This window comes from Ambystoma mexicanum, chromosome 13, assembly GCF_040938575.1.
Source record: "Ambystoma mexicanum isolate Mex_15411 chromosome 13, UKY_AmexF1_1, whole genome shotgun sequence".
NCBI classification, from domain to species: Eukaryota; Metazoa; Chordata; class Amphibia; order Caudata; family Ambystomatidae; genus Ambystoma; species Ambystoma mexicanum.
The window spans coordinates 561,494,357-561,508,036 of record NC_090938.1 but is presented as its reverse complement, the minus strand read 5'-3'; the positions used below and the strand labels follow the sequence as shown (position 1 = coordinate 561,508,036).

Below are 13,680 nucleotides of genomic sequence, written 5' to 3'. Positions count from 1 at the left end.
TGGCCTACTTTATTGACTCACTGCTCCCTGGTTTTTCCTAGATTTAGTTCTTACTAAACTGTGTTTAGTCCCCTGATCATCCTAGAATAACTATTGCGAACTGTATTAATTGCAAGTGAACTGCATTTTGCTCCCTGCCCCCGGTTGTCAGAGGTTAACTGTTGCCAGACATTTCTACTTTCTGATTATAAACGCTGCAGCCGTGCGTCAAGGTTTTGGGGGTTGTTGTGTCATGTTTAGTGCTTACAGCATACAAGCGCTGCTGCTTTGGGTTCAGGATTGTAAGGAGCTTTTTGGTGGTTTATAGCCCATTTAAAATACCCTGGTTGATGTGTTCTTACGTGAAAGGTTGGTTTGTACCTGGCCCGTGACCATTGCAAAGTTTGATTTAATGTTTTGGGTTGCGCAGGGGAATGTACAATGGGGTAATTTAATATGGGGCCCAGGACAATAGACACCCTTGACGGTCCTAGGGCGGCAGACGACCCCGGTTTCAACATGGGACGATAGAGGAAAGGGGTCAGCACGGGGATGAGGATATTATGCGTAGTGGTCAGAAGTGGTCAGCACGGGAATGAGGATGTTATGCGTAGTGGTCAGAAGTGGTCAGCACGGGAATGAGGATGTTATGCGTAATGGTCAGAAGTGGTCAGCACGGGAATGAGGATGTTATGCGTACTGGTCAGAAGTGGTCAGCACGGGAATGAGGATGTTATGCGTAATGGTCAGAAGTGGTCAGCACAGGAATGAGGATGTTATGGTGTAGTGGCCCCACGGCTCAGGGTTGGGGGTGTGTAGTTTTAGACTAGCAGCACGGATCTGGAGGGGTGCAGAGGCACGTGGGAATCTGGGTAAGGGAACCTCTCAAGATACCCCAGTGGCCCTGGGCAGGATCATTGGGCAGGGGTCTCTACAAATGTCAAAAGGCAATTTTGTCGGGAAATAAGTTGCGAGGCTACTCTACACTGGCTGTGCGTAATTTATTGGTGATTACTGGCCATTCATAACTTACTGATCTGCGTGCTCGGTGGCCGGCCGAGTGTAACAATACAATGCCAGGGGTATAAAACAAAAGGCAGGGTATGTTTGGGGCTCGATGGGGAGTTGAGTTTCGAGCAACATAACAGGAGTTGAAACTATCAAGAGTTATATCAGGCTTCGGAGGTTAGGTAGATCGCCTTCACTGGGTTAAGAGGGGTATGCAGAGTACAGGGCTCTAACTATAGGCAAACAGGAATCGTTAACACTGCGTCGGACCCGGGGAATATAAAGATTTTGGTCTTGGGCATTAACACCACATTAAAATTAGTTGCTGGATTGGGTGGCGCAGAGCTCATTGGGACCATAGATTCATTAACTATGAACATCGGGGCATCCATCTTTAAAGAAAGGTACTGAGGCATTGGGGTACATAGGTAGCAGCATGAGCTGGGTTTTCAGAGTAACATCTCCATCTTACGTGACAGGAAAAGATGGAGGTGGTTACGAAAAGGACGAGCACATTTTGGGCTTAGAAGATTATAAGTGATAGTGAGCTTGTCAACAATCGGGGAGGGGTTTCGTCTCTCCCGTGGTGAGCCTCCCTCTGAAGCCCAGTGGCCTTTAATACAGGAATGAAAGTCAAGCTTCCCCCGTCAGAAACGGCGCTCCTCCAACACGGGATCGCCTGCACGGGCAGGCAGACTGAGGATTCATGTGGTGGAGAGTTTAGCCTAAGAACATATGGAGAGGACTGTGGGAAGGGGGAAGGAAGACAAATTTGGTTTTAAACATTTTATCAAAAGAATAAAGCACAGCTTCCCCCGTCAGGTACGGTGCTCCCCCAGCATTGTAACTCCTTCAAGGGCAGGCAGAGGAATGGCAAATTTAGGTTGGGGGAGCTTTGGCTCAAGAAAGTATGGAGACAAGCAATTTGAGGGGGAAGTAGGACAAGCGTGATTCAGGTGGCTGGTTGCCGCCAAAAGATAAATGCTTTATCACAATAGTGGTTTGGAACCAAGGAGTAATAAGGTAACCAAAATGTGAGTTGGTTATTGGTTTTATTGCGAAGAGGTTGATCGGAGCTAGGGATTATTAATATAACTAAGGAGTGATTTGCAGTGAAGTCAGTCATGAATTTCCTAACTGCTGGAATTGTAAGATCGGAAAGTGGGGAGGCACGGTGGCCGTTGCAGTGTTTGGGCGACCATTGGCACTATACAGTCTACTAACGAGCCATGGAAAAGCGGATGGGTTGTTCCTCTTCTCGCGAGCAGCGCTCCCTTTGAGGCCTAAGCGGCAAGGGCGCTGGAGGTTTCGATGAGGGCTTGGCTTCCCCCGACAAAACGGCATTTGTCCAGCCCAGCAACACCTGCAAGGGCAAGTGGGGTTCCGCAAGAATGGTTGGAGGAGTTGGGCCTACAGTGCACATGGTTGAGAAAGGGGGAAGTAAAGTTTGGACACGGAACAGACGGCTGGTAGCCGCACCTTCAGAACTATTTTCACAAAGTTTGGTGTGCAGTGTTTTGATTTGGTAGTTATAAGCAATGTTGTGAAAATAATCTACAGCCTTTTATGCCAACAAAGGAAAAAATGCCTCATTCTGCATCTTTTATCCATAACGGGGTAACAAGGTGGGCGATTGGAATGAGTCAGTATGTTGGTCTAAAACATGGACAAATGCCCAGGTTATGGAAGTGACGTCGTAGCTGCTGCTTTGGGTTCAGGATTGTAAGGAGCTTTTTGGTGGTTTATAGCCCATTTAAAATACCCTGGTTGATGTGTTCTTACGTGAAAGGTTGGTTTGTACCTGGCCCATGACCATTGCAAAGTTTGATTTAATGTTTTGGGTTTATTTATTTATTTATTTATTTGCATTTATAAAGCGCACAGAACTGCCCAGGGGAATGTACAATGGGGTAATTTAATATGGGGCCCAGGACAATAGACACCCTTGACGGTCCTAGGGCGGCAGACGACCCCGGTTTCAACATGGGACGATAGAGGAAAGGGGTCAGCAAGGGGATGAGGATATTATGCGTAGTGGTCAGAAGTGGTCAGCACGGGAATGAGGATGTTATGCGTACTGGTCAGAAGTGGTCAGCACGGGAATGAGGATGTTATGCGTAATGGTCAGAAGTGGTCAGCACAGGAATGAGGATGTTATGGTGTAGTGGCCCCACGGCTCAGGGTTGGGGGGGTGTAGTTTTAGACTAGCAGCACCGATCTGGAGGGGTGCAGAGGCACGTGGGAATCTGGGTAAGGGAACCTCTCAAGATACCCCAGTGGCCCTGGGCAGGATCATTGGGCAGGGGTCTCTACAAATGTCAAAAGGCAATTTAGTCGGGAAATAATTTGCGAGGCTACTGTACACTGGCTGTGCGTAATTTATTGGTACTGATTACTGGCCATTCATAACTTACTGATCTGCGTGCTTGGTGGCCGGCCGAGTGTAACAATACAATGCCAGGGGTATAAAACAAAAGGCAGGGTATGTTTGGGGCTCGATGGGGAGTTGAGTTTCGAGCAACATAACAGGAGTTGAAACCATCAAGAGTTATATCAGGCTTCAGAGGTTAGGTAGATCGCCTTCACTGGGTTAAGAGGGGCATGCAGAGTACAGGGTTCTAACTATAGGCAAACAGGAATCGTTAACACTGCGTCGGACCCGGGGAATATAAAGATTTTGGTCTTGGGCATTAACACCACATTAAAATTAGTTGCTGGAGTGGGTGGCGCAGAGCTCATTGGGACCATAGATTCATTAACTATGAACATCGGGGCATCCATCTTTAAAGAAAGGTACTGAGGCATTGGGGTACATAGGTAGCAGCATGAGCTGGGTTTTCAGAGTAACATCTCCATCTTACGTGACAGGAAAAGATGGAGGTGGTTACGAAAAGGACGAGCGCATTTTGGGTTTAGAAGATTATAAGTGATAGTGAGCTTGTCAACAATCGGGGAGGGGTTTCGTCTCTCCCGTGGTGAGCCTCCCTCTGAAGCCCAGTGGCCTTTAATACAGGAATGAAAGTCAAGCTTCCCCCGTCAGAAACGGCGCTCCTCCAACACGGGATCGCCTGCACGGGCAGGCAGACTGAGGATTCATGTGGTGGAGAGTTTAGCCTAAGAACATATGGAGAGGACTGTGGGAAGGGGGAAGGAAGACAAATTTGGTTTTAAACATTGTATCAAAAGAATAAAGCACAGCTTCCCCCGTCAGGTACGGTGCTCCCCCAGCATTGTAACTCCTTCAAGGGCAGGCAGAGGAATGGCAAATTTAGGTTGGGGGAGCTTTGGCTCAATAAAGTATGGAGACAAGCAATTTGAGGGGGAAGTAGGACAAGCGTGATTCAGGTGGCTGGTTGCCGCCAAAAGATAAATGCTTTATCACAATAGTGGTTTGGAACCAAGGAGTAATAAGGTAACCAAAATGTGAGTTGGTTATTGGTTTTATTGCGAAGAGGTTGATCGGAGCTAGGGATTATTAATATAACTAAGGAGTGATTTGCAGTGAAGTCAGTCATGAATTTCCTAACTGCTGGAATTGTAAGATCGGAAAGTGGGGAGGCACGGTGGCCGTTGACCCTCCTCTGGCGTGGCAGTGTTTGGGCGACCATTGGCACTATACAGTCTACTAACGAGCCATGGAAAAGCGGATGGGTTGTTGCTCTTCTCGCAAGCAGCGCTCCCTCTGAGGCCTAAGCGGCAAGGCCGCTGGAGGTTTCGATGAGGGCTTGGCTTCCCCCGATAAAACGGCATTTGTCCAGCCCAGCAACACCTGCAAGGGCAGGTGGGGTTCCGCAAGAATGGTTGGAGGAGTTGGGCCTACAGTGCACATGGTTGAGAAAGGGGGAAGTAAAGTTTGGACACGGAACAGACGGCTGGTAGCCGCACCTTCAGAACTATTTTCACAAAGTTTGGTGTGCAGTGTTTTGATTTGGTAGTTATAAGCAATGTTGCGAAAATAATCTACAGCCTTTTATGCCAACAAAGGAAAAAATGCCTCATTCTGCATCTTTTATCCATAACGGGGTAACAAGGTGGGCGATTGGAATGAGCCAGTATGTTGGTCTAAAACATGGACAAATGCCCAGGTTATGGAGGTGACGTCGTAGCAGAGCTGGAGGAGGCGCCCGAATAACAGGGCAGCGTCCTCATCCCCTCCCCCCCGGGTAAGGGGGAGGAGTTGGGCCAAGCCCTGGAAAAACAAGAGGGACTGGAAACCCGCCAAATGGGCAGAAAGGCCCACAAAAGCAGACAATGGGAAGGGGTGTGCCTGGGGGCTTATAAGCCACCAGGTAGATGACTGCCAGAACATTGCAGTCCAGTGACGTCGAACGACGATGGAAGGAGGCAGCAGTTTTGTTTTCCTTCCACCCACCCAGCATAACGAAGGCGGATTTGCAAGGCTTTGCCATGGCTGTCGCTGCTCGCCGAGGCGGTGTTTGGGCAACCATTGGCACTATACACACTACTAACGAGCTGTGGAAAAGCGGCAAGGGCGCTGGAGGTATCGATGTGGGCTCGGCTTCCCCGACAAATCGGCACTCCTCCAGTCCAGGAACACCTGCATGGGCAAGTGGGGTTCCGCAAGAATGGTTGGCGGAGTTGGTCCTACAGTGGACTTGGTTGAGAAAGGGGGAAGCAAAGTTTGGACACAAAACAGACGGCTGGTCGCCGCACCTTCAGAACTATTTTCACAAAGTTTGGTGTGCAGTGTTTTGATTTGGTAGTTATAAGCAATGTTGTGAAAATAAATAATCTGCGGCCTTTCATGCCAACAAAGGAAAAAATGCCTCATTCTGTACCTTTTTTCCATAACGTGGTAACAAGGTGGGCGATTGGAATGATCAAGTATGTCTAAAACATGGACATTTCCTGTGCAGGGCGGCATAGGGAATGCAAGATGAAGCCCCCGTGAAGGGTTAAGGTTCTGTAATGTCATCTATTAACAAGTTGGTGATGATAATCTTGAAAGGCCATGGTTGACCGTCTGTAATGTTATCATGAAGGGCCTTGCTGGGTAATCTCTGACATCTTTTGAAGGTCTTGTAGAATGGTTTGTGATGTAATTTTCAAAACTGCTACTGACGAGTGTTGGTTGTTGCATCCCTGCAGGTTACGCTGTACAGATGGGCAGTGCTGTCCTTCACAAGGTAGACAGCACAGTGCTGGCGGGCGCGCCACGCTGGGAGCATAAGGGCGCGGTGAACCTGATGAGTTTCAGCAGTGGCAAGGAACTGCAGAGCAGCCTGGTGCTGGTCGGCAAGCAGGTTGGCTCCTACTTTGGGAGTGCCCTCGCTTTGGCAGATCTGAATAATGATGGGTGAGTACTGTTTTGTGGCTTTTAAAATTACGAAGACGTTTGGCAAGTTCTGGATCGCCATTTGTGACTAGTATAGTTTATCACAAGGGACGGTGGGGGCAAGAAGCTGCATTAACAATGTCTGATGCTGTGGAGTAAAGGGAAGAGCAATGTGGGTAGAGCCTCCATGCAATGGTTATGGCCCCGGAGCATTTGTTTCTTTCGGAGTGTTCTCGCTTGCATAGCACCGACTGAGACAGGATGGTAAGTGGTCAATATTCTAAAACTGGCGCCGCTGTGCGCGAAAAAGTGTGGATGGACCCCTAGCATAATGACCCTGAAATGTATCCCTAATTAATTCTTCAGATCCCCTGAGGAAATTGCCTGTGCTGGTGTGGTTCTTTGGAAGCCACTGAGATGTGAACTCTGTGGACATTAGGAGATTCCCATGTAGGTTGTGTAATCATGAGCTGGAGAGTGCTTTGATGAATTGGGGTTCCCATTGGATCCTTGGGTGGTAGAGGGCACGGAGATAGGAGGTCTGTGGACAGGAGGCGATCGTCTTGTCAGTGGAGTTATCATGAGCTTGAGAAGTTCTCGATGATGTGGCAGAGTCATTGGCGGCTTGGGGGCAATTGAGATGTGAGGTCTTTGAACATTAGGCGATTCTCTTGTAAGTGTTGTAATCATGAGCTGGAGAGTGCCTTGAGTTGGGGTTCTCATTGGTTCCTTGGGGGGATGGAGAAATGAGCCAGAGAGTGCCCTGATGGACAAGTTAAGTCTGTGTACAATAGGAGATCTCAGTGGGAGTATTGTAAGCTGGTGAAGTTCTTAACGATGTGGTCGTGTCATCAATTGCCTGGGGGCAACGAAGATGTGACGTCTCCTTGTAAGCGGCGTAATGATCGACGGGTGAGTGTGTTAATCAATTAGTACTTGTATTGGTGCTTTGGGGGGCATTTAGATGTGAATTCTCTGGGCATCTCCATGTAAGTGGCATAATCATGAGCCGTCGAGTGGCTTGATGGCGTGGCAGTCTCATTGGTTGCAGGGGCAATTGAGATGTGAGATCTGTGGACAGCCGAAGATCTCCCTGCCAGTGGCGTTATCATGAGCTGGAAAAGTCCATGATGACTCTGTTATTTGTTGCTCGGAGACGGCAAAGCTTTTGTTGTAGATGGCAGGAGCTCGAGTGAGGCCAGCGAGAGCTCAGAAGTTGTTCTGATTCTGTTTTACAGACTCTGGGTCTTCTCAAACAAGTTATGGCGTTGAGGCCTCTGAGCTATGTTGGTGTTTGTTGAGGTAATGACATTGTCATGAAATGTTTGTTTCTCTACATCTGGTTTGTGCGTGGCGAGATTTGAACTCTGAGTGATACCGTGGAAATGATCTCTATCAGAAACTATAGATAAGATGGATGTGATTTTGCCAGCCTATCTATGTGGCGTTGGACAGAAATTTGCCATGTATCCAGACATAACGTAGCAGTCATCTCTGGGCCTGAACACAATGCTCTGCATGATTTTTGTAATGTTTAATCTAGTCAACACTGCTAGTCATTGAATATCCACCTAATTCTAATTTACTATTCGTATGCCATGTAATGCTCATGTTTGCTCAAACTGCGGTATTCCGAAGGGCCTTCCAACCCACAACACTTTGCAGCCATAGCGATGGTTAGGTGCTATACAAATATCATTGCATAACAGTGCAGGCAGCAAACAAATATATATGTATGCTGGTTTTTTACTTGCAGTACATTTTTTTTGGGAGTATGTGTCTAATTTTAGGGAGTAAAACAGCCTGGTGAGCCAAGGATGTAGAGGGATGTGTCAGGGAAGGCATCCCTTTTCAGGTTCCCTGCTCAGTTCAGTGCCAGGAGTAGGCTCTCCCGAACAGCTCCTGTGCCTTGGCAGCAGCAGTTGAGGAGCCTGATGAGTTGTGGAGGTAGGAACCCTTGCTGAGCCACTACTGGGCTCCTCTGGGAGTCCTTTGCTTATCTCTCTATTTATAACCTCCCTTTCTGAGCTGCAGTTGTCTCCTCGTGCTTTTTACATGGGACTATTTGGGAGGAGCCCCATTTCAGAGGAACTGGGCCTCATTACGAGTTTAGCGGCGCAGTGAAAAGGTTGAGATAGTTTTGTTACCGTCCTTTTTTTTTGGTGGTAAGAGAATTACTGCCACTTTTACTGCACCAATGATTTACGAGTTTGGAGCTAACTTGGAGGATTCACCTCCAGCAAAATGCAGGTGGTAATTCTCCACTTTACCTCCTAACAATTCAAGGATTTACCACACAGAATTAATGCCACAGGACAGAGTGGTTGTAACGTCCAATTATTTTGGTGGAAAATCAGGAGTTGTACCACCAATTTACTGCCAAACTTGAAATGAGGCCCATTATCTGGTACACATTTGAGCACCCAGATCCTCGGTGGGGCTGAGTATCACTGAAGTGAGCGGTAGGGCATGCAACAACGGTACGGTACTATAAAGTTCTGTGTGCCGCTGACCACCTTCCCCAGGGGTTCTGGGTACTTCTAAGCAACAAGGGGACTGAATTCAGACTTGTAGCACTCCACAGTCAATGGGGGAGGTGGGATGCGGGGGCTGCAAGCTGGGAGATTTCCTCTGGGTAGATTAGGTGGCTTCAGAAATAAAAAAAGAAAAACACTGAGGCCTTTGCACCCCCTTATCCCCTTATCCAATACACGCAGTACCAGTGCCTCATGGCCAACCATGACAAAAGTGGTCAAAAGATTCACAAGGATAGGCAAATATGCATTCTATTGGTGGTGAATACCTCTTTGTCACTGTAGGCATTTGATCTGGTGTGACCTTGTTGAATAATTGTGTTTTGGGGCTATGTTTTTTCATGATGGCTGTACCCTGATAATATTTTAGTTAAGCCCAATGGCAAGAGATGCAATGTGCAAGGGGTTTTGGGGGGGGGGGTCTCTGTCAGTCCTCCAGATAAGATTTTGAAGTGGGAGTATTTTAGTCCACATTTTTTTAAAGTTGGGAGTTAAATGTTTTTTAGGGAGTATGAGAGTATTTTAGAAGTGAATAAAAAAACTGGAAAACAGAAATGTAATAATTATTTATTTGCACCTAGTTACTCAGGAATATTAAAAGATACATGTTTGCTTCTTCCGATCAGGCAGTTATAATAGTAGTTTCTTCCTGTGGAACTACATGCACTACTGGCCCAACCATATCCATTTAGCTGTGTGAGTGAAAGCGAAGGAACAAGGGATTGCTGTTGGGAGTATTTTTACACCATTTTTGTTGTTGTTGAGTATTTGCCTATTTCTAGGGAGTACAATAGGCTGATACACCCCTTATCTGTCGGGCTGGCCTCAGTGCTTTGGGGCCATGGGTTCTTCATGGGATCTGTCTTCTCTCCTGTCGGTGGGTCACGTTATTGGTCTTGGAGTGTGTAACGTGATGCCCACTTCCTCCGAGGGGTGGCTGGGCGGTGGGAGGCTGATCTTCAGTCTGCTTCTGTGTTACTACAGGATCTTGTTTTTAGCCCCAAGGGCGCTAGGTCTGTCCTGAATTCCCATAAGAAATCATTGTAGGCTCTGCCCACTCCCGCAGTTAAGTGGATCTCTGGACATTTTTGGATGTCCGATTAGATTTATGATGTATGTTCTCTGTGTCTCCTGGAGATGTTATGGTGTCTGATTAAGTATGTGATGTCCGTTTTACAGTTGTACTGTAGGAGATTTAGGATGTCTGTCAAGGGCATCACTTAGGGGTGGCCAGGGGATAGCCGCTGCTACCCTGGCTTCCCCTTTGGCACCCCGAGCATTGCACCTGCGACCAGTGGGAGTGCAGGGACAGAAGACAGAAAGGGCTCACATATATTAAGGGATTGCCTTTTAAGCTTGGGGGTGTGTAAGGAAACAGTCCCCCGGGGCAGCTCTCGCCCCTGCCCCCAATGGCTCAGGCACTAAACATCATTGCAGGGCTTGCACTCTTCGGAATTGTAAGGGCTAAACCTTTCAAGTTTCAAGCTACTAGCCAGACATAAAATGTCACTCACCCCCTCAATTCTCCAGGTACAGACAGCACGCCGTGTCTTACTCGCAAGAGTCCATTATCACTAACCAATGGAGACTGCTGAGTGCACATTTGCCATGCACTAGATCTTGTCTGTTGACTTTACCAAGCTTGCTTTTAGTGCTGGTCAGACCTCATCCTTATCAGGTCTGGCCCGCACAGCTGGAAACATTGCAGGATGATTGCCTTTTCTTCTCATCATTGTGTCAGATAAAGATCACTGTTGAACTGCTGCATTTCATTTGTGTCAACAGCATGCAACAAATAGCATGCAAGGCATGACCTTTAAATTGGAGTATGCATTCTCTCATGATGATGATGATGTGGCGTCTGCGACTTTATTAGTAGGTGGCATTTGAGACTGCACCTGGCACACGATGGAAGCACCTGTGAATGTGAGCTTGAATGGCATTGGGAGAATATGGGGCTGCACTTAACATGTGATTGTATCGAGTCCACATGAGTGGCTGTGCTTTACATATGATGACATTAACTTACATTAGATGGCATTTCTGAGGTATTTTAGACTTTGGTTGGCATATGATAACAACGCATGCACATATGTGTCTGTCCCTTTCCTATGATGAGTTTACTAGGCATATGAAATATTAACTGACATTAATTGGTACTCCTGGAGCATTTGAGGCTGCACTTAAAATGCAAAGTCCTCACATGTATCTTTACCATATGAGAGGCATTAACAGACAGATGACATTTTGGAGTAAACTAGGCATCTGAGTACAGCCTCTGTACATGTTAGGCTTCACCTTACATACGGTAACCATACCAGGAATCTGACACATTGGGCCTCATCATAGCCTTGGCGGTATCCCAGTGGTAATTGTGCCGGGATACCACCAATGCTATTAGTGTTACCGCTACTCTGTCCGGTGCTATTGGCGCCGGATCCTGAGTAGAGGTAAGGCAGTAATTCCCCATTTTCGAGAGTCCATAGGACTCTATGGGGATTTTCGGGCATTGTTACCGCCGGTCGTAATAGCGCCAGCGGTAATAGTGTCGAAAACGGGCGGAAACCTGGAGATTTACTTCCAGCTCAGAGCTGGAGACAAATCTCCAGCTTTCCGCCCAAACTCGGGATTGGGCGGAGCAGTAATGTGGCAGTAATAGCGTTTTCGACTCATTTATGCCGCTCCACCCAAACCCTGATGAGGCCCATTAAGTGGTCTTTCTACAGAATTGGAGGCTGCACTTGGCATATGATGAGGACACCTGGACATGTCATGCTGCACCTTACAAATCATGGCATACCTGACGGGTGAGGCTGTAACAGGCATACCCTGGCAGAATATGCATATAGTAGGCTACACTTGGCATATTATGGCAGCACCCGGGAATGTGGGGCTGCAGTAAGCATATATTTACTACATCTGCCATGTGAGGCGATGTAACTAGCAGAAGATGGCAGTCGCTGGCCATTTGTGGCTGTATTGGCTCTTGAAGGCAGTGTCCCTTGCCTATGTTGATTCTGGCAGGTTGATTCCACCCGTGGCTTATCAACGCAGCACCCTAGTTAAATATGACTGGGAAGTAAAACAGTCTGCTTTAGGACCGGTTTATTATTTTATTAATTGTAAGCTTATTTGCGGTGTTTTTACATCTGCAACATCACTTCCAAGGGTGTGAGCAAAGGCCACGTATCATTACTCCCTGTTATATCACATGGGCTAAAGGTAATTGTCACAACTTCCTGTGATGTCATCCGGTGTATGTTGTCACGTCCGCTAGACTGGCATTTTGGTGAATCAGCATGCCTGATGTCTGATTTTGGCAAAGTATGTCTGTGCTCCTGCAGAATCTCTTGTTCAAGTTCTCAGGGGTGTGTGATTGTTGGCATCTAATGTGGTGTGTGTGAGGGTGCATCGGTGGCAAGATATTCTATTCATATTCTAGAGAAATATTTTGTCTGCCTCCATTTGATATCATGTAACGAGTTATCACATGGAGGATCTCTTGGTTATGAACCACTGGAAGATTCAGAAGTTGTGATGATCCTGCACGATCTTCCGATCAGAGTCTGGAGAGGCCTTTTGGAGTGTCTGCTTCTTCAGGGGAAGTCTGTGCCCCAGTAGAATGTTCTGTCCAGAGGCTTTTGGGTGTCACATTATTCATGTGTATGTATGTACCTCTCACAAATTAGACCTACTAGCCATATCCGAAACCTGGCTCCATGAGGCATCCAACCCATCTATCCACCTTGCCCTCCTCCAAGGTTACACCATTCTTAGACAGGACCGCAAAACCGCCAAAGCTGGTGGCATCGCCCTCATTTTCAAAAACACCCTCACTATCACAATGGGACAACAATGCTGATCTTTTGATTGCCAAACTAGCCCTCTCCCCAAACTGCACAATAAACATCATAATCACCCACAGACCTCCAGGATCACTTCCAGACTACCAAAAGCAACTCTTCCAAATCATAGGTAACAACCTTAAAGGCTCTACTAAAACCATCAGCCTAGGTGACATTAACCTTGGATTATCTGACCCTAAGGACAAAGCAGCCGCACACCTAGCCAAAGAACTCTCACACATGGGGTTTGAACACAAAATTACATCATCTACTCATTGCAAAGGCCGGTCCATTGACTGGATTGCTGATCACAACTGCTCATCTGCCATCCCCTCCATCTCAGCCCTCCCTTGGACAGACCGCTACTACATACAATTCTCCATTCCCAGCACTCCTACCTACAAAACCCTAACTCATGCCCCCCCGCTAAAGTAAGAAGCTCAAACTCACTGCTACCAACCTCACTCCTCTTCTCGATATTCCTGAACTCAAACCTCCATTTATCCAATGCTCTCACCCAAGCCATTGAAATAATTGCCACTCTAGAAGACAAAAAAGAAAAACATCTATGCATTCCAACTCCTGGTTCACAGAAGAACTAGCTGCCCTTTGCAGCAAAAAACGAAAAGCCCTATCCAGTTGCAATCAGTGCCTAACCAATCTTCTCTCAACGAATTCAAAGAGATCTCATTGACCTACAAAAAAGCCATATTCCAGGCTAAATCCCAATCCTATAACCAGAGAATCACTAAAGCCAGGTCCAAACCCAGAGAATTACTCTCCATATTCAAAGAACTTACCACACCCGCTTCCAGCCCGGATTAGATCATCAAGGATGAAGCTTGGTGCACAGGCATCCAGACTGCCCTCTTCAATAAAGTTAAAACACTCCAAGACAAAATAGCTTCCCAACGTAAAGCTCTCCATACCCCCATCAGTCCCCCCTCACCTCCCACTCACAATCCTCACTCGTAAACACCCCTCTTCGCCTTCAGAGAATTACAGAGACGGAAGTCTC

At 47.2% G+C, this 13,680-nt stretch overlaps 1 protein-coding gene across 3 annotated transcripts in view; it reads left to right on the top strand.

The window, feature by feature from the left end:
• Positions 1–13,680, top strand: part of ITGA3 (integrin subunit alpha 3) — a 469,598-nt gene that overhangs the window by 268,949 nt on the left and 186,969 nt on the right. For all 3 annotated transcript variants that reach the window (XM_069634365.1, XM_069634363.1, XM_069634364.1), the window contains one exon: positions 6,097–6,304. In XM_069634365.1, the coding sequence (XP_069490466.1) occupies positions 6,097–6,304 (208 nt within the window). The remainder of the gene's footprint in view (positions 1–6,096; positions 6,305–13,680) is intronic.